The 21,265-nt window shown below is 51.9% G+C and overlaps 2 protein-coding genes and 1 long non-coding RNA gene across 14 annotated transcripts in view; 1 reads left to right on the top strand and 2 right to left on the bottom strand.

Moving 5' to 3' along the window:
* LOC110356248 (uncharacterized) lies at nt 1-15,813 on the bottom strand. Of its 6 annotated transcripts, XR_010474951.1 has the most exons (8): nt 14,881-15,813; nt 10,166-14,215; nt 9,499-9,607; nt 8,728-8,849; nt 6,612-8,605; nt 5,426-5,721; nt 4,364-4,449; nt 1-4,151 (listed from the first exon to the last, which is right to left on the bottom strand). It is a non-coding gene; the product is annotated as an uncharacterized LOC110356248 (long non-coding RNA). The 6 variants fall into 6 exon arrangements; XR_010474949.1 differs by having other exon boundaries at nt 8,728-10,297; nt 13,513-14,215; XR_010474948.1 differs by having other exon boundaries at nt 8,728-13,667; nt 14,101-14,215.
* Nucleotides 15,250-19,502, top strand: LOC102088146 (aurora kinase C). Of its 3 annotated transcripts, XM_065074789.1 has the most exons (9): nt 15,264-15,315; nt 15,436-15,484; nt 15,813-15,948; nt 16,237-16,291; nt 17,021-17,212; nt 17,691-17,829; nt 18,234-18,382; nt 18,770-18,944; nt 19,240-19,502. In XM_065074789.1, exons 2-9 carry the CDS (start codon nt 15,437-15,439, stop codon nt 19,414-19,416), a joined length of 1,071 nt encoding a protein of 356 aa, XP_064930861.1. In that variant the 5' UTR covers nt 15,264-15,315; nt 15,436; the 3' UTR covers nt 19,417-19,502. The 3 variants fall into 3 exon arrangements, with proteins under 3 accessions (XP_064930864.1, XP_064930861.1, XP_064930863.1); XM_065074792.1 differs by lacking the exon at nt 15,813-15,948 and having other exon boundaries at nt 15,250-15,315; XM_065074791.1 differs by lacking the exon at nt 15,813-15,948 and having other exon boundaries at nt 15,282-15,368.
* Nucleotides 19,503-20,753: 1,251 nt separating this feature from the next.
* Nucleotides 20,754-21,265, bottom strand: part of LOC102087959 (dynactin subunit 2) — a 151,886-nt gene continuing 151,374 nt past the window's right edge. For all 5 annotated transcript variants that reach the window (XM_065074784.1, XM_065074786.1, XM_065074785.1 and 2 more), the window contains 2 exons: nt 21,149-21,240; nt 20,754-21,067 (listed from right to left, as the gene is read on the bottom strand). In XM_065074784.1, the coding sequence (XP_064930856.1) occupies nt 20,981-21,067; nt 21,149-21,240 (179 nt within the window). In that variant the 3' untranslated portion in view covers nt 20,754-20,980. The remainder of the gene's footprint in view (nt 21,068-21,148; nt 21,241-21,265) is intronic.

The following is a 21,265-nucleotide window of genomic DNA, read 5'->3' as shown; positions in this document are numbered from 1 at the left end:
TAACGAGCTAGCAGACTTGATTTACTCTTTATTTAAAAATACACATGGCTGCTGTCTTTTCTCCAGTTCAGCTAGGACGGGCTTCAATATCTCTATTAATTCTAATTACAATATGTGACAAAAATTAAGGGGGGAAAGCTTTATTTTTACAATGGTAAATACAGTTTAAATCGCAATTTGGGAAACAGATAAAGGGGTGTAGCAAGTGAGGCACAGACACTCTTTGAGATGCGAAGAGACATTTAATACAAACTCAGGTTTGCATTTGAAACATCACGAACCTCTGTCCCTCATGTACCAATCCCGTATCAACCCCTGTCCCTGTTTATCAGTCCCTTTGTCCCTGATGTACCAATCCCGTATCAATCCCTCTGTCCCTGATGTACCGATCCCGTATCAATCCCTGTCCCTGATGTACCGATCCCGTATCAATCCCTGTCCCTGATGTACCAATCCCGTATCAATCCCTGTCCCTGATGTACCGATCCTGTATCAATCCCTGTCCCTGATGTACCGATCCCGTATCAATCCCTCTGTCCCTGATGTACCGATCCCGTATCAGTCCCTCTGTCCCTGATGTACCGATCCCGTATCAGTCCCTCTGTCCCTGATGTACCGATCCCGTATCAGTCCCTCTGTTCCCGATGTACCAATCCCGTATCAATCCCCCTGTCCCTGATGTACCGATCCCGTATCAGTCCCTCTGTTCCCGATGTACCAATCCCGTATCAATCCCCCTGTCCCTGATGTACCGATCCCGTATCAATCCCTCTGTCCCTGATGTACCGATCCCGTATCAATCCCTCTGTTCCCGATGTACCAATCCCGTATCAATCCCCCTGTCCCTGATGTACCGATCCCGTATCAGTCCCTCTGTTCCCGATGTACCAATCCCGTATCAATCCCCCTGTCCCTGATGTACCGATCCCGTATCAGTCCCTCTGTCCCTGATGTACCGATCCCGTATCAATCCCTCTGTTCCCGATGTACCAATCCCGTATCAATCCCTGTCCCTGATGTACCGATCCCGTATCAATCCCTGTCCCTGATGTCCCAATCCCGTATCAATCCCTCTGTCCCTGATGTACCGATCCCGTATCAATCCCTGTCCCTGATGTACCGATCCCGTATCAATCCCTGTCCCTGATGTACCGATCCCGTATCAATCCCTGTCCCTGATGTACCGATCCCGTATCAATCCCTGTCCCTGATGTACCGATCCCGTATCAATCCCTCTGTCCCTGATGGTTCATGTCCCACACAGTCCTTGCTGCTTGTGTTGTTCCACCAGCGCTTGTTCTCACGCTGTGACTCTTGCAGTTTCTCACAACTGATGTCACAACCCTGCCACATCTCCCCCTTGTTCAACAACTGCAGCCACAGCAGCGTGTAACTGCACAGCCACTGCACCACTAAAGCTTCTGTCAACCATTCGTTGTGCACAAGAGAAGACACACGGCACACAATCAATAAGTACCACGCTCCACACACAAACATTCTAAGCAGCGGGTTAAAGGGCCGTGTTTCGCACTTTTCACGGCACCCATAACTGCTACAGAATCGCTACTTAATATTCCCTGCACAGTGTTTAACACTGAATAGTGAGCTCCCAGTCAACTAAGAATTCTGTTTCTCTGTTCTCCAAGTCAGGACCTATATTAATATATTTCTGAGCTGTCGGTTTAAGACGGTGTAAGAACTCAGTGGGAGACGCCTCACGATCCTGTTTAATCTCAGAAGGTTTTGGCGTATTTACAGCTTTAGGCACAGCGTGTCTAATCCCGTATGAAATGCACCGTCCATAGCAATGCAGCCTGTCCCCGATGTAAGGACATCAGGATGCCACCCTGGACCGACCGCGGGACAGTTCTGATCCCGTGTGCTCTGTGTACTCTACACCAATAGCTGCTCTTCAACAAACCTTTTACTGGTTTCAACTTCTGATTATCCTTTTTCAAAACAAATGCATCTGACGGGGATAAATACAATGCATATGTAACATTATGTATTGTGTAATACACATTATGTAATAAGCAATATGTGATTTAAAATATGTATCTTATTATATATTACATGTAGTGCGGTACTATACTACACATCTCAAAGTATACCCACCTAGACCTGTGCAGCATGTTAACATTATTTACAGTGGCCACCATTAATTACAATATTTAATCAGATTCCCCTGGTTGCTGTTCCCCAGAGAGTCAAACGATCCTTTTCCAATGTCACAAAATACAACCCAGGGGGATTTCTTCCAAATCCCTCCTGTCGATTGTACCACCACCTGTTTCACAATCACAATAACAGACAATTGGAGAACCGTAAGTACTGGACTATAAAATCACCCAAGACACAAGTAACAACAACAACAGATCACTGAAGACACAATCATACAATCGCTAAGGCAAAACCAGCAAAATCACTAAAGGTACCTTTACCAAATTACTGTTCCCTCGTTTTTTCTTTTATTTATAGTTTTCTCATTTTCCTCTTTAATTTTTTATTTCTTTTTAAGTTCCCCGGTTTACCCAAACGCGCAGACGCGAACGCGCAGACCCCACGCGCCGTGTCGCCCACGTCTCGCGCAGGCAGCGTGCCAGCCCAACCAGACAGTGAAAGCGCCTCATCTCACTGATGGGGTTTCACCCGCGTCCGAGCTGGTCCCAGGATCCGTGGTCCCTTCCGGGAACTCCCCGGTGCCGGCACAAGGTCCCAGAGACCCTGGGGACCACGGCAGGTCAGGCAGATCATCCCATCCTCGTCGCCAGAACATGATACCGGAAAGTCGGCAAACAGACTCTCTAACACTGTTTTGAAAGTGTTAAACAGCAGGCACTTCTATTACAGCGCGCTGGGCACTCGGGGGATCGCTCCTCTAATCCAGCGTGCGTTCCGCTTTCCTCTGGTTTTACAGATCGTGGAACTCCTCAAACAGTGAACATGTCAACCAACGTCACAGACGTCTCGTGCCCTTTCACCAGCGTGCAGCAGCAACGAGAAATCCGGAATGAGTGCGTACAGAAACACGTACGTATTTACCCCATTCAGAACAACGCGTTACCCCAGCTGGCCGTACTTCACTGGCAGCAATCCCTCCTGGATTCACACCCTCTGTGCACGGCACGGGTGCCGACTGCTGGCAATCAGGGCAGGACATAAGAACGCTCCTGGCCTGATCCACTGTAATTTGAAATTGTCATTTTAACGACTTTGCACTCTGGTGAAAGCATTCATGTGATCATTTAGCTTGCTGCAAGGCTTCAGGCACAGTGAGCAGCACAGCTTGTGCATCGGCCCTCCTATTGCCTTCCGCAAGAGGTCCTGGAAGGGCCGTGCGAGAGCGGGTGTGCATTGCATAATAACCATGATGTCTGTGATTGATTAGAAACCATAGCATTCTCAATTCAGCCATCGAAAGAGGATTGTCCTCTTCCTTAAGAAAAGAAGCTTCCAGGTGGTTAAGTACGCCAGCTGCATAATACGAGCCAGTTCCAACATTCAAAGGTTTGTTACAGAACACCTCACAGCGATCCCAACAGCTGTCAGCTCCAGAACTTGTTTGACCCTTGGTCTCTTTCTCTACCTTGTGTTTGCAGCACTGGGTATCTGAGTTCAGCCACGTCATTACAACTTCACGTGAGCGACCAGAGCCATCAGTAATTACAGTCTTGTCGCTTACTGGTCGTTGCTGACAGGAGCATTTGCTGCACAACGGTAAATTACCAGTTTCAGCCCACAGTTTATGTTGAGGGTAATAAACTGGTATGTTCCCTACGTATGTTGCCAATGCAATCTGGAAATTCACATCCTCAGTTAATTACCATTGCGAATTCTCCTTTGTTGTAGGAATAAATATACCTTCAGGTCTATCCCATACACAGCATATAAACATTCTCTGCCTTTACTTATCGGTTTTGCATACATTTCTTTTATTATCCAAACTGTTTTCATTGGTGCGTGAGCTAGAAAAACCCATACGGCCACAATCACCTTTCTCCTTCCTTGAGCTCTCCTGACCTGCGGTTCCACCACCGGTGTCTTCTTCCCTGATCCCTCCTGACCGGCAGGTGCGATCCAACCCTCTTTCTCAATCGCTCTTCCTCACAGGTTCGCCTCCTTCCTTGCTTTTCCTTTGCACGCTGCTCCACCTGAAGAGAAACACACAGAGGACTGAGCTACCCCAGCAGGGACAGATTATGACAGACAAAAGATGTGTTATTGGCAGTAACTTTGGTGGGAACACAAAATACATCGCTTATGTAATGTCTAACCTAGCTAATCAGCAAATGCTTGAGCGAGCTTCATAGCGAGTATAAACGCAAACCTGAGTTTGTAATTAATGTCTCTCACGGCACCTTACCGTGAGTCCACGCCAGACTCGCTACACTCTTCCTCGCAGGCTCACCGTCTTCCTCTGCTTCCTTTTTCCTTCGCACGCTGCTCCACCTGAAGAGAAACACACGAAGGACTGAGCTACACCAGCCCACGGGCACTACAGTCAGACAGGGGACAAGTCTGGGGGCTGATACCTCCCCACACCCCACAGCGCGCCCACCTTGCCTTGGCACCAGCCCCCCGCACACGCCTTAGAGATGTCACAGCTCAGTACAAATGCCCACAGTCCTCACCTGCTCTTTGGTACTTGCTGGACCCCAATGTCACGGGTCAGAGATGTCACAGCTCAGTACAAATGCCCACGGTCCTCACCTGCTCTTTGGTCCTTGCTGGACCCCAATGTCACGGGTCAGAGATGTCACAGCTCAGTACAAATGCCCACGGCCCTCACCTGCTCTTTGGTACCTGCTGGACCCCAATGTCACGGGTCAGAGATGTCACAGCTCAGTACAAATGCCCACGGCCCTCACCTGCTCTTTGGTACCTGCTGGACCCCAATGTCACGGGTCAGAGATGTCACAGCTCAGTACAAATGCCCACGGCCCTCACCTGCTCTTTGGTCCTTGCGGAGGTCACGTCGCTGTGCCCCAGGGCACTGGCCTGCACGGCCCTGCCCGGCAGCGGGAGCCTCTGGAGCTGCCGGCCGGTTCTCCAGCTTTAGGGTCACCCGCAGCAGCCCGCTCTCCCCAGCTCTGCACACCCAGCCAGTTGCGCCGCCCAGGCAAAGTCAGCTTCACCCTCTGCCCTACACCTCACCTGCACACAGCCAACTCTTCAACTGACAACCGCCCAAAACCACCCACAAACCCTCCAAATCTCAGCCTTTCGCTTTCAGCTGCTGCCTCTGGTGCATCTCACAGACAAGCCTCCAAAATCCCCTTTCCTGCAATAACACTCCAGCACTGATCGCCTGCGGGAACAACCGCCACAATACCATGCAAACACCAACCAGTTCTGGCACGGAAATATCACTTTCTCCTCAAGATTCCACCTACACCAACTGCTGACAAACACACGCTGTCCTCACCAAAGCCAAACGCTGCGACAACCAGCGACAACTCAAATCCGCGTGTGCGGTGCAAAATTGCAGGTGTGAGCTGACGCAGAGCTGGGCTTGACAGCTGCAGAGTGTGCACCCTGTGGCTTAACGTGGCCAGTCACTGCCATTCCGCCTTCTCCCTGGAGAAGCGCATGAGCACAGGCTGCTTCAAGGCACAATGGGAATGGTTTGGTTCTCCACATCTCTAAAGCCAAGAGTAATAAATGTGATCTGTGTGTGGCACAGGAACTTCCCGTCCACTTGCTTCTCCATTCAGTCAGGTGCTGCAAGAGAGGGAGAGAAAGAAAACGTTAGGACCAGATTAACAACCTCGTCAGCCCTGTCCCCAAACCTGCAAGCATCCTAGGAGGCCTGATCTAAGTTTGGCTCTTCTCCCTCTCTTTGCTGGAATACTTCACTGCACAAATTTCTGTCATGAACACTCTCTGAAGCAATCTGATGTGTTCATAGTTCCCAGCCCAGCGTCCATTCCTCAAGGTACCTCAGCATTTCCCTTTGAAACCACACCTGAGTGCCATCCCGTCCTGAGCTACCTCAGCATTGCCCACTGCAGCCTCCCCGACGCCATCTCCTCCCTGAGCTCCCTCAGCCTTTCCCGCCAAAGCCTCCCCGATGTCACCCCCTCCCTGAGGCACCTCAGCCTTTCCCGCCAAAGCCTCCCCGATGTCACCCCTCCCTGAGCTCCCTCAGCCTTTCCCGCCAAAGCTCCTTCCGCGCCGTCCCGCCCTCAGGCTTCTCCGCCGCTCCCCCCGTTCCCGGCCCCTCCCCACGGCAGGGCCCCCCCCGCCCCTGGCGCCCCCACGGCGGCCCCGGCCCCGCCCGCGCCGCTCCCGACCCGGCGCTGCCCCCTCCCGCTCGCTTTCCTCCCTCTGCCCTGTGGCACCGCGGGCTCCCCCCTCCGCCCCACGGCCCCGCCCGAGCCCCGTGCAGCGCTCAGCCCGGGGCTCCCTTCCCTCACAGCCGCCCGCGTGTTTCCCCCTCGCCCCTTGCCCGGCCCGGCCCGGCCCGGCCCGGGGCCGCGCTCTTGCGGCTGGCTGCCCCTCGCCTTCCTCCTTCCGAAACCAGCCCGTCCCTCCCCTTCCAGCCTCCCCCCTCAGCCGGGACCGGGGCGGCCCCGTCCAGTCTCCCCGCTGTCCGCCCGCCCCTCGCTCACCGCCGGCCCCGCCGCTCCTCGCGCGCTGCTCCCGCCGCCGCACCGGCGGCACGCGCTCCTCGGCCCGCGCGCTTCTGCAGCGTGGCCCCGCCCATCCCGCGCAGGAGCCAATCCCGTCCGCGCCCGCCACCGGGCCCCGCCCCCCCCCGGCCCGAAGCCGCCGGCGGCCGCAGAGCGGTGCTGTCCGCCCGCAGCGCGGCCCCGGCCCCGGCGGGTCAGCGGCAGCGGGGCCGGGAGCGCTCGGGCTGCGCCCGCCCGGGACGGCCCGGGACCGAGGGCTCCGCCGCTGCAGCCCGTTTCGTGCCGTTTGCACCCCGGGCTTACACGGCTGCAGCCTTCGTGCTGCTGCAGCTCACACATCTTTCTTCCTTCTAACCGCACAGCAATTCACACTCAAAAACGTTCCGTGCTCGCTGGCATAAGAATATCTGCATAAGAATTTATAAACATTACAAAGATATACCACAGCTTTCTGAGCTTTCAAGTTAAAGTTCCTGTAAATATCCATGTTTAAGTAAAACAGATGATACTAGTAGAGCTGCTACCTCTGCTGTCTTTGTTCAGAAAGAATTGACAACGCTAGAAAACACATTGGCAGCCGGTGCTTTGAACAGTGAAGGTGGGATGTACAAAAGTCTGATTAAACTAAACAGCCTGAGGTCTTTATCAAGCTGCAGATCTGCCAGGAATGCCGAAATGCAAGAGTTTACTCCTGCAATATTCCACAATGGAACAGCCACTTCATATCAAATATAATCTCAAGGTTCCAAACCAGTATATTAAAAAGCTACCACTAAGTATTAGAAGACCACTGCAAGATCTTATTGCTTTTTGAGTTAAATAATAATTTTTCAATAAACCAAAACCCAAACAATTTCTAAAGTCTGTTGCTCATCCTCCTCTTCATTCACCAGCACTGCAGCGATCAGTTTTTATACAACGTGTCAACAGAGGCGTTTAAAAAACCCCAAACAAAACTTATTCAAGTCCACGGACCCCCCGCCCTCCCTGCCCCCCCTCACGCTGACCCCACGATCAGCACCTGGTGCGGGAGAGGAGCACAACTCTGCAAACAGAACCAGAAATGCGACTGCGGGGAGAAGGAAACACCAAAGTAGTTACAGCTTCCTTAACATCCCAAATCTGATGTCTTCCAAACCAAAGCACGTCATCCTCGCCATTTAAGAAGCAAAGCTGCTTTGTACGCGTCTGATCCTCACCCAGCTGAGCGGTTCTCAAGTCCGCTGAGTTCCACTGTACAGCCGCCCCCGCGTCTGCGTCCCCTTGTCTGGAGTCCCCCGTCGCGGGACAGTGAGTGGGGTCGGGCTCCACACAAAGAGTCAAGTTGGAAAAGTAATTAAAACAGAAAACCTGAAAGCCAGTTTAATTTTAATAAATTATTTTTACACTGCTATATGCATATGAAGTACAGGGGTCACGAACTCTGTTACTACCACATATGTGCCTTATTACATAAGCACAAGAAACAAGGAAGTAGCATTCCTTCTATTTTTGATGTAATGATGAGCTAATCCATCTCCTGAGATGGCCTCCAGACCTGAGTTAGTATCTACACCGTGTTGTACTGCAGATAAATACCTCAGGTCAGCATTAATCGAAGACAATGTGCAGAAGGAGCAATACGCAGGTAAGCACAAGATCCTGGATTCCTTACAAGAGTCTACTTCTAAAATTGTCTAAAAATGCTACAGAAATTGTAGCAGATAAACAACAGTAGCCACATTTTGTTCTATGGCATTTACATAATGTTGATCCACCTGTATTAACTTGTGCCCTTTCGGACCAGAGCTGTAAACTCAGAGTGCTCAAAGACTTCTTTCTTTTGAATAGAATACGCTTAAACCGGCTGTCTTGAAAAGACCGGCTGTGCAGACCTGCAGCGGCTGAATGGAGGATGTAATTCCAGTGAACGGAGACAGAAAGAAGATCAGCACAAAACCAGCAATGGCAGACCAGAGACACTCACCTAAAGCCTACGGAGACCAAAAAAAGAAGTCGTGTGGGCTTAGCAGCTGGGGAACCGGACCAAACAGCCTGGATATTCTCCAACAGGAGGGTCTTTGGCCATGATCGTGTAATCAATGGAGAAACTTACCATGATCAGACAGAGTGCAGGCGTGGGCAATGAGAGCAGCAAATCCCGCACCGACACAGTGTCAGAGCTTGTGCAGACAATGAACACGCTCACGGGTCTTGTTCAGTAGTTTACACACTATTCTGAAATGAGACACTGATTTAATTGTTGCACAGTACATACTGTCACTTTACACAACTTGGAGAAATAAAGCAAGCTCATAATGTTCATACTCCATACATCAGGACAGGAGGTTACTCATAGAACACAATCATCTCTGCCAGATACAAGCAAATGTATACATTTATTTGAAGCAAATTCCAATCTTATACCATCATCTCAGGTCAAAATCTGCTATCAGACAGGACACACAGCTCAAATGCCAACAGCTCATAAGAAAGCTTCACAAAAGAATGAACTAAAAATACAGCTATGGAATCAAGTGTGTTTTATCAATACGTCAGTGCAACTCTAATTCCTCTAGGCCCTCACATTAATAAAAACCCCACAGAGTTTCTAGAAAGAACGTCCATAAAATTGACATGCGACTTTTCACCCAGTGAGTCTCCTGAGCCAGACAGCACAGCAACCGACCCGCAGCAAGGACAGCACAGAACAGACAGTTCTGCTGGGAACGCGAGGAATGGACTAAAAGTAACAATTCTGCATTACAGAATTAATGCATCGTGTCACTTTGTGAGGGTAATTCACCCATAAAAATTAGTAAATATGAAGGTCACCCTTATTAATAAATGCCTGTATGTTTGTAGTCATGCTTAGTACAACACACACCTTGTGAGGGTTTTTTGACTCAAGGACATCGGATCAGTGTCGCTTTGGATTATTTCTGTAAGTAGCCATAACTTCACAGAAAGATAGCTTTAAGAAAGCGCGCAATTAGCTGTTAATTGGACAAAATAAGTGTAGTTAGCACACAATAAATAGTTTTAAATGGTCTCACAAGTAGTTCCTGTGATAAACTTCCCTCAGGGACTCCTGACATCTTTCGTTCATTTTTATTAACCTGCTGAAATGAAGCTGTATGTGTGTTTCATTTCAGCGATCTACAGGGAATTCAAACTAAGAACTTGCTGTATTATCAGAAACAGTTTCCAAAAAGCAAACGGGCAACAATACGGGAGGGGAAGTGGAAGAAACACCACCTGGTTTCATTTTCCCATATCAATTCTTATGAAAAAACCCACAATAGGATGCAGGTATCAGCAAGGTATACAACCGCACATCTACACACAACATGATTGCAGTAATTACACGTTTCTGACCATATTAACTACAAATTGGGCAGCTATAAAATATATCAGTTATACCTTCATTTACTTCCAGAAATCTTCACTGAAATTATTCTGTTTCTTAAACTACTGTATAATGTGCACTTTATTAATGTATTATACATTAAGTATACAAACATATTATGAAAAACCAAATATAGTCCCGATACCGTTGTGAGTTCTGAAGGACGCCGGTGGTAACGGTGAAAAATCAACACTCATCTGGGTAAAACATCCACGGCCAGAGCTGAAACTTGTTTTCATTGGTAGGTTGTGTTTTTCTGCAAGTTGTGTTATCATACCTACATATAGCAAATAAAGATTCGACCCAAATTACATACATTTATGTGCATACACACACGTGCATGTTTGTGCTGTACAAAGATGCACACTGATACTGAGATTTATAGGCATTGGATGTGTCAGGTAAGTAACATGACAAGAGGCTTTAGAGGTGGGTCTTCAGGGAAATATGTAAGTAACATATTAATGCAACAAATCTGGTAGCATAAAGCTATCGGGGAGAAAAATCCAGAGGAGACTCAGATAAATTCACGTGTTCTTTAAAGCCAGTTCATGCATTCAGCCAGCTCCCAGGTGGGCCTGACTATGGAAAGGAAAGTTGGCTCGAGCATTTAGCGACACCCACTGCAGACCGGGGACTCCCGTTTTCAACCAGTTCATGGCTCTGAGCCATCTTCTTTGCACACCCTGCGGGTAACGCTTTACATCTGCAATCCCCTCCCTAAATCCGTCTTGTTCCTGGCTGAGAAGATACCAGATGTGGGAACTATTCCATGATAGAAGAATTTGTGCTGTCAAATCACAGGATTTTGAGCACTGCAGATGATCACAGTGTGGGGCTGCCCTGAGAAGAAAGGATGAGTGACCTGTGGTGCGTCCCTGCTGCTCACTGCCCTGATCCTGCCCACCCTCACGTCCCAGCCACTCAGACCCCGGCCAGAATGACTGAGACAGGAGGGTCTCTTAAGGATCTTGTTTTGTTTTGTCCAGATACCTTTAATTTGCTTATATACGGAGATTTCATAAGAGGAAGCACTTGATTTCACCGATGACACGATTTTTCAAGTAACACATCTCACCAAGATTGTCAGTTGACAGTTCCCCTTAGGATGAGAGAAGGTTCAGGTTGAAAAAACCATGAACACTTGTAGTGACTGAAACTGGGGGCTTTTCAGACAAGCACCATCTGCCTCCTGTGCCAGAGACTCAACAGAATTATGTCTCAGACATTATGGCAACAACAGCTCATCCCGCAGTGATGGGCCATTGTCAGACCCAAAACAATCCTGTATGGACATCATGTCCAGCAGCAGTAAATGGGGCACTCAGGAGAAGGTGAATCGCGATTTACATCCCAACACCAGACCAGGCGCCGCAGACAAAGGCCGCGGGCTGACCTTTCGTTCTCTTTCTTTCCTTCTCTTTTCCTTTCCTATATCCCTATTTCTTTGGCTCTCCCTCTATGAGCAGTATAACCTAAGGCTTACAGCCACAAAACTCCTTTGTGAAAATCCTTTTGCTGTTAAACTGTTCACCAATTTGGCTTAAGTAGTGTACATCTTCCTGCAACCCTGGGCCAAGCTGCAAGATAAAAGGTGTTGGGGTTTGTTTGTATACCGTCCTTGAGTACCCCATATACTCTTTTCTAAGGGGACCGTGAATCTGAGTCACCTCTCCACACACACCTCTGGCGGGACGTGACAGCTGGGGACGTTTTGCAATGAAAACTTGTCTGGAGAGTGGAACATACTGAATAGGTCAATCCAGCATTTAATAAAAGCAACGGAGTTAGCACTTGAATTAACAGTCTGTTGCATGAATGACATGCTCTGCTATATTGCGGCCAGTTGCGAGTGAGAACAGTGCAGTTACCAGTCTGGTGTGCACGGTTCTGTGTATACACGAAGACATCCAGCCAGCTTTAGTCACACACCTGATCCTTCCTTCGTGTTACAGATCTCCGCAATGAAAGCTGGGAGCAACAAACACTCAGCTTTCTGATGTGTCATTAAAGAGATTTTTCTGCATTTACTACAATCCTGCTGGAGCCTGCACCTGATTTCTTTACCTGGCATTAGACAAGTCATTGACTAAGCAGGTACGTCAGCCTGCGAGAAGACACGGAGCGGTGACAGTTGTAAGTCCCTATGACGCCGGCACACCAGCACAAACACAGGCAAGCAGAAGCCTCCAACGCATTGGCAGAAATATCCTACTCAGGTACAGCAGACAAATGCAGCTTATAATGGAACGGTCACAATACGCTTAGCAGAAAAAAGCTGAGGTTCCGCTGCCTCAGGCTCACAGCGGTTACTGCTGTGTCTCAACCCAGATCCAGTAGTGAGCTACACGTATTTATCTTGGTTTGATATTTGTAGTGCATGTGTCAATGTACAGATCAATATACAAGACAAGGTCTGATGAAAAAATCTCTCTCTGAAACGTTAGTAGTCACTAGGGGGAGGAAGAGAGCTTGTATACCGTCCAGCGATTTTTGTTTACAAACTAGTTAAGAACACACATGGGTGCACCGAAGGAAGAGAAACCTCAGTTCAGTTAATCACAACTATCTCCTCGTTAAAAGTATTGGAGTGATTTTCAAGGCAAAGATTGTATTTGTCTGCAGCTCCCAGAAGACTTCAAAGGGGAAATTCTCTATAGATCCTGAGGAGGAAAGAGGGGGTTGTAAGGAACATGAACCGAAAGAACACTCGGTAGCTCAACACGGGGCACGAGGCGCTCACAGCCTGAACCTGCGGCTGAGGGAGAAAATGCCTTCCTGCTGAAGCCTTAACATCAACACACCAACTATTGCTTGTACTTCAACAAAGCTATGTTGTTATAAGCATTTATAGTTTTATTGTCTATTTATGCTTTTATGAATAAATACTTTTATCTGCATTTCACAGAATCCCAGAATGTCAGGGGTTGAAGGGCCCTGGCAAGCTCACCCAGTGCAATCCCCCCATGGAGCAGGAACACCCAGATGAGGTTACACAGGAAGGTGTCCAGGCGGGTTGGAATGTCTGCACAGAAGGAGACTCCACAACCCCCTGGGCAGCCTGGGCCAGGCTCTGCCACCCTCACCGGGAAGGAGTTGCTTCTCATATTTAAGCAGAACCTCCTGTGTTCCAGTTTGCACCCATTGCCCCTTGTCCTGTCACTGGTTGTCACCAGAAGAGCCTGGCTCCATCCTCCTGACACTCCCCCTTTCCATATTGATCCCCAGGAATGAGTCCCCCCTCAGTGTCCTCTTGTCCAGCTCCAGAGCCCCAGCTCCCTCAGCCTTTCCTCACACGGGAGATGCTCCACTCCCTCCAGCATCTTGGTGGCTGCGCTGGACTCTCTCCAGCAGTTCCCTGTCCTGCTGGAACTGAGGGGCCACAGCTGGACACAATATTCCAGGTGTGGTCTCCCCAGGACAGAGTAGAGGGTCATTTTGGTCCACCTTGTAAGACGTGTGATTTAAGGTGACAGATAACAGCAGGGCTACCTTTTAATCCGTAAGACAGGACCCTGAGAAAACTTCACAGGAATCAGTTCTTCACCACATTGCTGTTCCTTGCGTTCACAGGCCAGCAGAAAAGCACGGGCCCAGGTGAGAAGCGCCCACAGAAGGGGCTTCCAGACACTGCTCTGGCTGATGCTCTGCAAGGACGTAAATAATTTTCTGTCCGGTGCGGTTCAGAGGGAACACTGAACATCTGCACGAAAAACCTGCACCTGGCTCGAGCAGCGTCTGTGTCACGGGAACCAGCAGCCACGTCTCATCGCTGACCCGTGTGCTCACACAGCTGACTCAGTGATCCATACAGGTTTATCTGCATTATCAGCACAGCTGAGCACGGCCATGAGTGCTGCTTAAGAACCTTTTTCAAAATGATCTTTCAGACAATAAAGACTGATTTATCTTAATTTGTATTACATAAAAGCTAAGAAATTATTTAATTTTTACTAAAAAAAGATGCCTAATTTTCTTTTGGCTATTAAAAAATGTATTAACCTCCTTTAGTCAGTTTTCAATTCCTGCAATTAGGCCTTCCTGTTATACATTTCACAAATGCTACTCAGAACAACTTACTGGAAACTGGAGATGCAGTCATTGTCGCAGTACTTCACAAATCATCAGTTTCACTTTATTTACAGCTTTCCTCCAGCAGGGTCAATAGCCTCCTGAATCAACACCTAATTGTGACCTATTAGTAACCAAAGCATAATTTTACCAGTAAAGGGGGAAGAGAAAGATAACCATGGTCTCTAGAATTCATGACAAGGCAATATCAACAATAGGATTAATCCTTAAATAGCCAGATTTTTAAAAAGAGCACATAGAGCTATGGTTCTTCAACATTTGTACTATGTTACTGCTTTAGGCCACACTGCACCATGCTCAGTGCTGGGATGTTAACAAGTGACATGTCTTTTGGGCGGGGGGAAGGAAAAAAAGTGTACAAAGGACACAGACATGTTTTGCAAAGGAAATTAAACACTCATTTATTAAACACTTTATAGGTTGACTCACAGAAACTGATGGGAATACTTGTCTGTTTTAGCACAAAGGAAACAGCCTGCCCCAGCACAGGTGCTTTACTGCCCTGCGAAACCTCAGAAGCAAAGCTGAGAAGGGCAGTAACTTGAGGCAACCAAGACCTCTGGTAAATTAATACAAATACTCCTGTAGAATGTCTCCCTATCCAGGCAGTGATTAAAATAAAATTACATAGCTCACTTAAAATAGGAATAACCAAGAAAAGAAAGGCTTGAAGAGAATTTTTACTAGATGCTTGGCAAATCTGTGAGCCACAAAAATCTGTCTCAAAAGCTATGGTTTATTTAACTGCTGCGGCCTGTCCAAACTCACCCCTCACCGGGCCTCACGTCACCGCGCTGCCTCAGTTTCTCTCGGACAAAGCTACAAGTGCAGCCCTGAGGTGCCAGTCCCACGCTGTAGCTCACAGGTAGGCTTTGCTCAGCAGGTCTGCTTTCACCACCGCCCGTTTCCGCCACCGAGCCTCCAGGAGCCACCCCACCTCCCTCCTCTCACTTGCCGCTCTCGCGCCACCAGCGGCCGCTCTCAGCCGCCCCCCGCGCCGACTGACCAACGCCCCACCGCATGCTCTCTAACCAGCGCTAAGCTCCCGCCCCCACCAGCCTGGCGAGCGGCAGCGCCGACCAATGAGAAACGGCATAAGAGCTGCTGGAGGGGGCTTGTGGGTAGGGGTGGAACTATCCCCACCAGAGGCAAATGGACGAGCGGCGCGCGGCAAGTGTCAGCCAATGGGAGAGAGAGTGGCAGGTTTGAAACGCGGCGGCGGCGCACGGGGCAGAGCCCGCGAGCCGGGGCGGCGGGTAAGGACGCGCGGCGCGGCGCGCGCTCTGCGGGGTCTCGTGGTGACGCTGTGCCCTCTGTCCCCAGGATGGCGCAGAAGGAGAACGTGAACCCAAACTTATCCCGCCTGGCCAAGGTGACTCCCCATTCTCATTCCCGGGGTGTTCCCTTCGTGGGGGGAGCGTCTCAGGGTGACGCTGCCCGTTCTGGAGGTGCACCGTCCCTGAGATGCGGGGGTCTCGGGGTGCCCCCTGGGCCCCTATCTCCAGGGGTACCCTCAGGGTGGTTCCTGCCCTCTCTGGTGGGGGGTGGTCCCCGTCCCTGGGGTGGCTCAGGTTTTACCCCGGGCCCTTTTGGGGGGCGGGGGGGCATGACCTGTCCCTGGAGGGTGTTGGGGTCTCCTTTGGAGGTGTCCCCCACCCCTGGGCGGGGTGTCCCCCCGGTGATCCCTACCCTGCCGGCAGTGCGGGGCGCTGGCCCCTCCGGCCCACCAGCCGGTGCGCTGTAAGGACCCGTCCGCTTCCGACCCCCCCTCCTCCGAGCCGGCCCTGCTCCCGAAAGCCGCCGGCCTGGCCCCCGGCAAGCCCAGGGCCCTGCCAGGTACGGGGCGGGAAGTTGGAGCTCACGAGGGAGGAAGGGGGGCGGATGAAAGGGTCCCTTGGGGAGGAGTTGGGGGATGGGAGGTCTGGGTCCCTTTGGGAGGAGGGATCTCTTGGGAGTAGAGGGCCCAGACGCCTGGGTTCCTTCGGGAGGAGTGGCCCTTGGGAGGGAGATACCGAGCACCTGGGTTTAGCGAGGCACCTGGATGCCCAAGTCGCATGTAGGGTTATGGTGGACCCCCAGGGGTGTTCTTCGGGGGTTCCCCCAGCTGACACCTCTGTCCCACAGGAGTCGAGCAGGTGCCCTTGGAGCCCACTGCCCTGCCAGCCTCTCTTCCACCCCAGTGAGTGAGGGGGGAGGCGAGAGGGGGTGCCACTGGGGAGGTCTGGGGCTCAGCAGGGACCCATGGAGTGATGGGCAAAACTGGGAACCCTGGGGTGATATGTGGGACGGTCCTAGGGACCCTGGGGTGATGAGGGGTTGCCAGGGACCCACTGGGTGGCACTGGGCTTCTCCAATTACTCCCTGCAGCTAGTGTGGGTGTCCTGGGGAGCTTCTGAGGACCCCAGTATGACAGTGCATGGGGGATGGGACCCAGAGACTCCCTGGGCAGTGGGAGGGGATCCTGGGACCGTTTTGGTGATGTGGTGGGGGGGGCGGTGACCCTGGGGTGTTGGTGGGGGGAGGGGGCCCAGGGGTGATGGTGGGTGGCACTGAGGGGACCCTGGGGTAAAGAGTGGGACTGCTGGGGACCCAAGTATAATCAGAGAGGGAGGTCCCAGAGAACCCTCCTAGGTGATAGTGAGTGGCACTGTGGGGTGTCCTGAGGACCCTGGGGTGATTGTGGGGGTTCCAAGGACACCTTGAGTGGCACTGGGGAACCCCAGTATGACACTGCAGGAGGGAGGAGTCCCGGAGATCCACCATGAGTGATGGTGGGATGGTCCTGTGACCCCTGTACATTGATGGGTGACACTGGGGTTGGTGTTGACTATGTATGGGTGCAGGTGCTGGGTGTCCCCCATGATGGAGCGCCCCCACTATCATATGTGTCTGCCTCCCCACCCTGCAGACGGACCTTCACTCTGGATGACTTTGAGATTGGGCGGCCGCTGGGGAAGGGCAAGTTCGGGAGCGTCTACCTGGCACGGGAGCGGACCACGAAATTCTTGGTGGCCCTGAAGGTCCTCTTCAAGTCCCAGGTGGAGAAGGAAGGGGTGGAGCACCAGCTGCGGCGAGAGATCGAGATCATGGCCCACCTACAGTCAGGAAACACAAGCATGGGGGTGTCTGGGGGGAGGCAGGGGACCCTGGGTGGTGGTGGTAGGGTCCTAGGGACCTCCTGGGTGATGGTGGGTGGCACTGGTGGGACCCTAGCTCGATGAGGTGGCACTCAGGGACCCACTGGGGGACAGTGGGAGGATCCTGAGGACCCCAGTGTGATAGTGAGGGGTCCTGGAACACCCACCCACTCTCTACCCCCAACCCCAGGTGGTAGTGGATGGCCCTGGACTGACAAGGAGGGAGTCACAGTGTCACCTGGGTGATGGTGGGGGTTGGGTCCTGGGCTCTGCTGGGTTGATGGCGGGTGACACTGGGGTCCTCTAGGTGACAGAAGTCCCCTAGATGACACTGAGTGTGGGTCACCAAGATCCCACAGGTGATGGTGGGTGGCACTGGAGACCCTGGGGTGGTAGTAGGGGGGGTCCTGGAGCTTTACTGTGTGTCCCTGTTCCCCTCAGGCACCCCAACATACTGCGCCTCTACAACTACTTCCATGATGAGCGGCGGGTGTTCCTCATCCTGGAGTACGCGCCCAGGGGGGAGCTCTACAAGGAGCTGCAGCGCCAAGGCCGCTTTGATGCCACCCGCACCGCCACGGTCAGGTCACCCCGAAATGGAGCACCCTGAAACTTCCCCAGACACCAGGGTCACCCCCACACATGGGTGTCTGGTCCCTGACCAGCCCCAGACACTGAGGTCCCACTGGACCAGTGTTGTGGTCCTGGGGACCCCCTGGTCAGTTTCAGGGTGTCCTGATCCATGCCCAGCTGATAGAGGAGCTGCTGCCCCAACCCACAGTGGCCACGCTCTGCTCAGTGGGGGACCCTGTGGGGTGTGAGGGTGCCCTGAGCCCCCACGTGATAGAGGATCTGTTATCTGCCCCACCATGGCATCCAGCCCCTGTGCAGCCAGGGAGGATGTGGGAGACCCTGGGATGGCACAGAGGGATTTAGGAGGCACTCAGGGGTGCCCTGACCCCCCCCTCATTTTGGCTCCCTCAGCTGATGGAGGAGATGGCAGATGCGCTGCTGTACTGCCATGGGAAGAAGGTGATTCACCGAGACATCAAACCTGAGAACCTGCTGCTGGGGCTGATGGGGGAGCTGAAGATTGCCGACTTCGGGTGGTCTGTGCATGCCCCCTCCCTCCGGTACAGCTGTGGTGGACCCTGGGTGGTCTGTGGGGGACCCTATGGATCTGGGGGAGCACCTGATGGGGCTGGAGGAGCTGAAGATCACTGACTTTGGGTGGTCTGTGCACATGCCCTCCCTCTGGTATGGGCTGGGGAGGGGGCCCTATAGGGCTGGGGGGGCTCAATGTGGATGCCTCCTGGGGCACCCTGTGGGGACAGGGACACCCCCTGGGGATGGTGTCACCAACCTTGGGGGAAAGGGGACAACGACCACCAAGCACCCCAAGGGGCCCCAACATGCCAATGGGGGGGCTTCCCCTAACACAGAACTGCATTTACGTACCTCTGGAGAGCTGGGGTTGCATGTACACATGGGGCTGTCTCCTCATGAGGTGCCCCCCCCAGGCGGAGGACGCTGTGCGGAACGCTGGATTACCTTCCCCCCGAGATGGTGGAGGGGCGCGAGCATGACGAGAAGGTGGATCTGTGGTGCCTGGGGGTGCTCTGCTATGAGCTGCTGGTTGGGCACCCCCCCTTTGAGAGTCCCTCCCATGCTGAGACCTACCGCCGCATCACCAAGGTGGGGACTGTGCCCTAGGGACCCCCACCCACCCACCCTGGGGAGCACCTCTGGGGACCCACAAGCACCCCAGAGCACCCCCCAGCCTCAGATGCTGTGCTCTCACAGTGGGAACCGTGCCACAGAGACACCCACATTTAGGGAGCACATACCCTCCGCGTCTCCCTGCCATGGGGACCCTCCCTTTGGTCCACATACACATCCCCTGCCCCACAAACCCCCACTCTTACTGTGGGGGGAGATCCATAGCTGGGGGGCGGTCCTTATGCCCCCTCCATTTCTGTATCCCTGCCAGGTGGACCTGCACTTCCCCCCCGCTGTGCCCGAGGGTGCTCGTGATCTCATCTCGCGCCTGCTGCGCCGCAGCCCGGCCCAGCGCCTGCCCCTGCGGGACGTGCTGCAGCACCCCTGGGTGCGCGCCCACTCCCGCCGGGTGCTGCCCCCCGCCTACGCGCCCCCCGCCGACCTCTGAGCCCCCACCCCAGCAACACTGACACTATGTACACCTGTGCATAGTAAACTGCAGAATAAAATCAACTTTTAAGTATTATTCTTTAAGACAGGCTTACAGTAATATCATAAACATCATCCTCTATCTCTGCTAAACATCAGGGATACAGTTCTATCCTAAGATATTAACTAAAGCATGAAACAAAAGATAAGCTCAAACTCCCCTGTGCCAGCACAGGGACACACAGCTGCCACGAGGGCAGGGGGAGCACACCACAGGGTGGGAGGGGACAAACCCTCACTGTTCTTTTCCTCCCTCCAATTTTTTTTTTCAGCTGAGTTATTTTATCTTATAACAACATAACATCCCTCTTCAGGCAAAATTTTAATCACTTCAGGCTTCCTGGGTATTATACTTCAGTTCTGTTTAACTGAAAGGCAAATACAAACCATACACTGTATCTCAACAGTATTACTACAGCAATTTCTTGGAATTTTTAATTGAAACAAGCATGGTCTTGCAAATCATCATCCAAGTACAAAGTTTGCCAAAAAGCACGAGATGAACATTCCAGCCTCTTCAGAGATGCTGTACGTTTTGTTCGGCAGCTCTCACAGTGTGATAGTACTAAGTAATGAAGTGCCTACTGTTACCATTTATAGGTACCGACCTACTGAAAACATCTGCACTAACAACAACCATTTGAACTTTCTCTACAGTAAGAAACTTTTCAACAAAGCTGACTAGGCACAGAAACATGATTAAATAACATTAGGAATTAGATGATTTGTATTACAGTTTGAGAATAATTAAAAATTTCTGCTGGTGCTGATACAACAACAAGCAACTATTTCCATTTAGTCTCTTAATATATTTTAAGATGTGACCTTACAGCATTGCTTCTAATCTAAATACCAATTATAAAATCATCATCCCAGCTCTGCTACAACAGCTGCCCTCCGTTACCTCAGCTTGGGGGTGTCTCCACCCCGCAGCTGGATCCACTCAGGCTGAGTTTAGCACGAGGTTCTCACTCACCAAATGCAAGGCTTCTCCCTTCTGTCTCTGGTACCAGCAGCAATCATTATTGCCAGCCTGGGGGGGCCATGCGCCTCTGCCCCAGGCTCTCCCCACCCACTCGGGTTCATTCCCACATACAGACACAGAAAAAACCCCTGGCCCACAGCTGGCAGTGAGGACACGTTTCCCATGGGTCACAGGTTTCCGACAGAGCAACTGGGTTTAGTGACGAGAAGCCTGCAGGGGGGTGGGAGCTTTAGGCACTGTTAAAAGATGTATTTAAAACCCAGTGCTGGGCCACGCCGCACACCCTGAAGCAGATGCTGACACAAATGCACTTCGAGCTGAGCTGTTTATTGGGGGGGCCACAGAGCTCCCCATCCCCGAGTGGGAATGCAGAAGTGGGGTGGACCCCTCCAGCTCCCACACCGAGCAGGGGGGCAGAGCCAGGCTATATACAAGCGGGGCTGGTACCTGTGAAGGGAAGCAGTCATTCCCAGGCGGCTGCAGGGCCTAGGACAGGGTAGGTATGCCCGATGGTAGGGGTGGTGTCTCCAGGGTGCTCTCACTTCTGCAGCTGCTTGATGCGGGTGTCTATGTCTGCAAAGCTGTCCTCTACAATGGCTAGGTTTTCTTTCATTGTCTTCTGGACCTGTAGGGGTGAGAGGGGAAGGTGAGTTGGGGAGCAGGATGGGGACCTCACTCCACCCCATCGGGTGTTGGTGGGACTAACCTCTGCCAGCAGCACAGTGTTGTCCTTCAGAGCACCAGCTATCTCTTGCTGCGTTGTGTCTAAGTGCACAAGGACCTGCCCAAACTGTGTAGCTGGGAGGAAGGAGAAAGCTCATTG

The sequence above is a fragment of the Columba livia genome, chromosome 10 (genome assembly GCF_036013475.1).
Source record: "Columba livia isolate bColLiv1 breed racing homer chromosome 10, bColLiv1.pat.W.v2, whole genome shotgun sequence".
NCBI lineage: Eukaryota > Metazoa > Chordata > Aves > Columbiformes > Columbidae > Columba > Columba livia.
This window is presented reverse-complemented; position numbering and strand designations above follow the sequence as displayed.

Bases quoted from the DNA above. Each gene is read 5' to 3' on its own strand.
- LOC102088146 (XM_065074789.1), top strand. From the start codon at position 15,437: ATGGCGCAGAAGGAGAACGTGAACCCAAACTTATCCCGCCTGGCCAAG. The intron at 18,383-18,769 runs GTACAGCTGTGG...TGCCCCCCCCAG, and splicing joins GTGCATGCCCCCTCCCTCCG to GCGGAGGACGCTGTGCGGAA. The intron at 18,945-19,239 runs GTGGGGACTGTG...TATCCCTGCCAG, and splicing joins CCTACCGCCGCATCACCAAG to GTGGACCTGCACTTCCCCCC.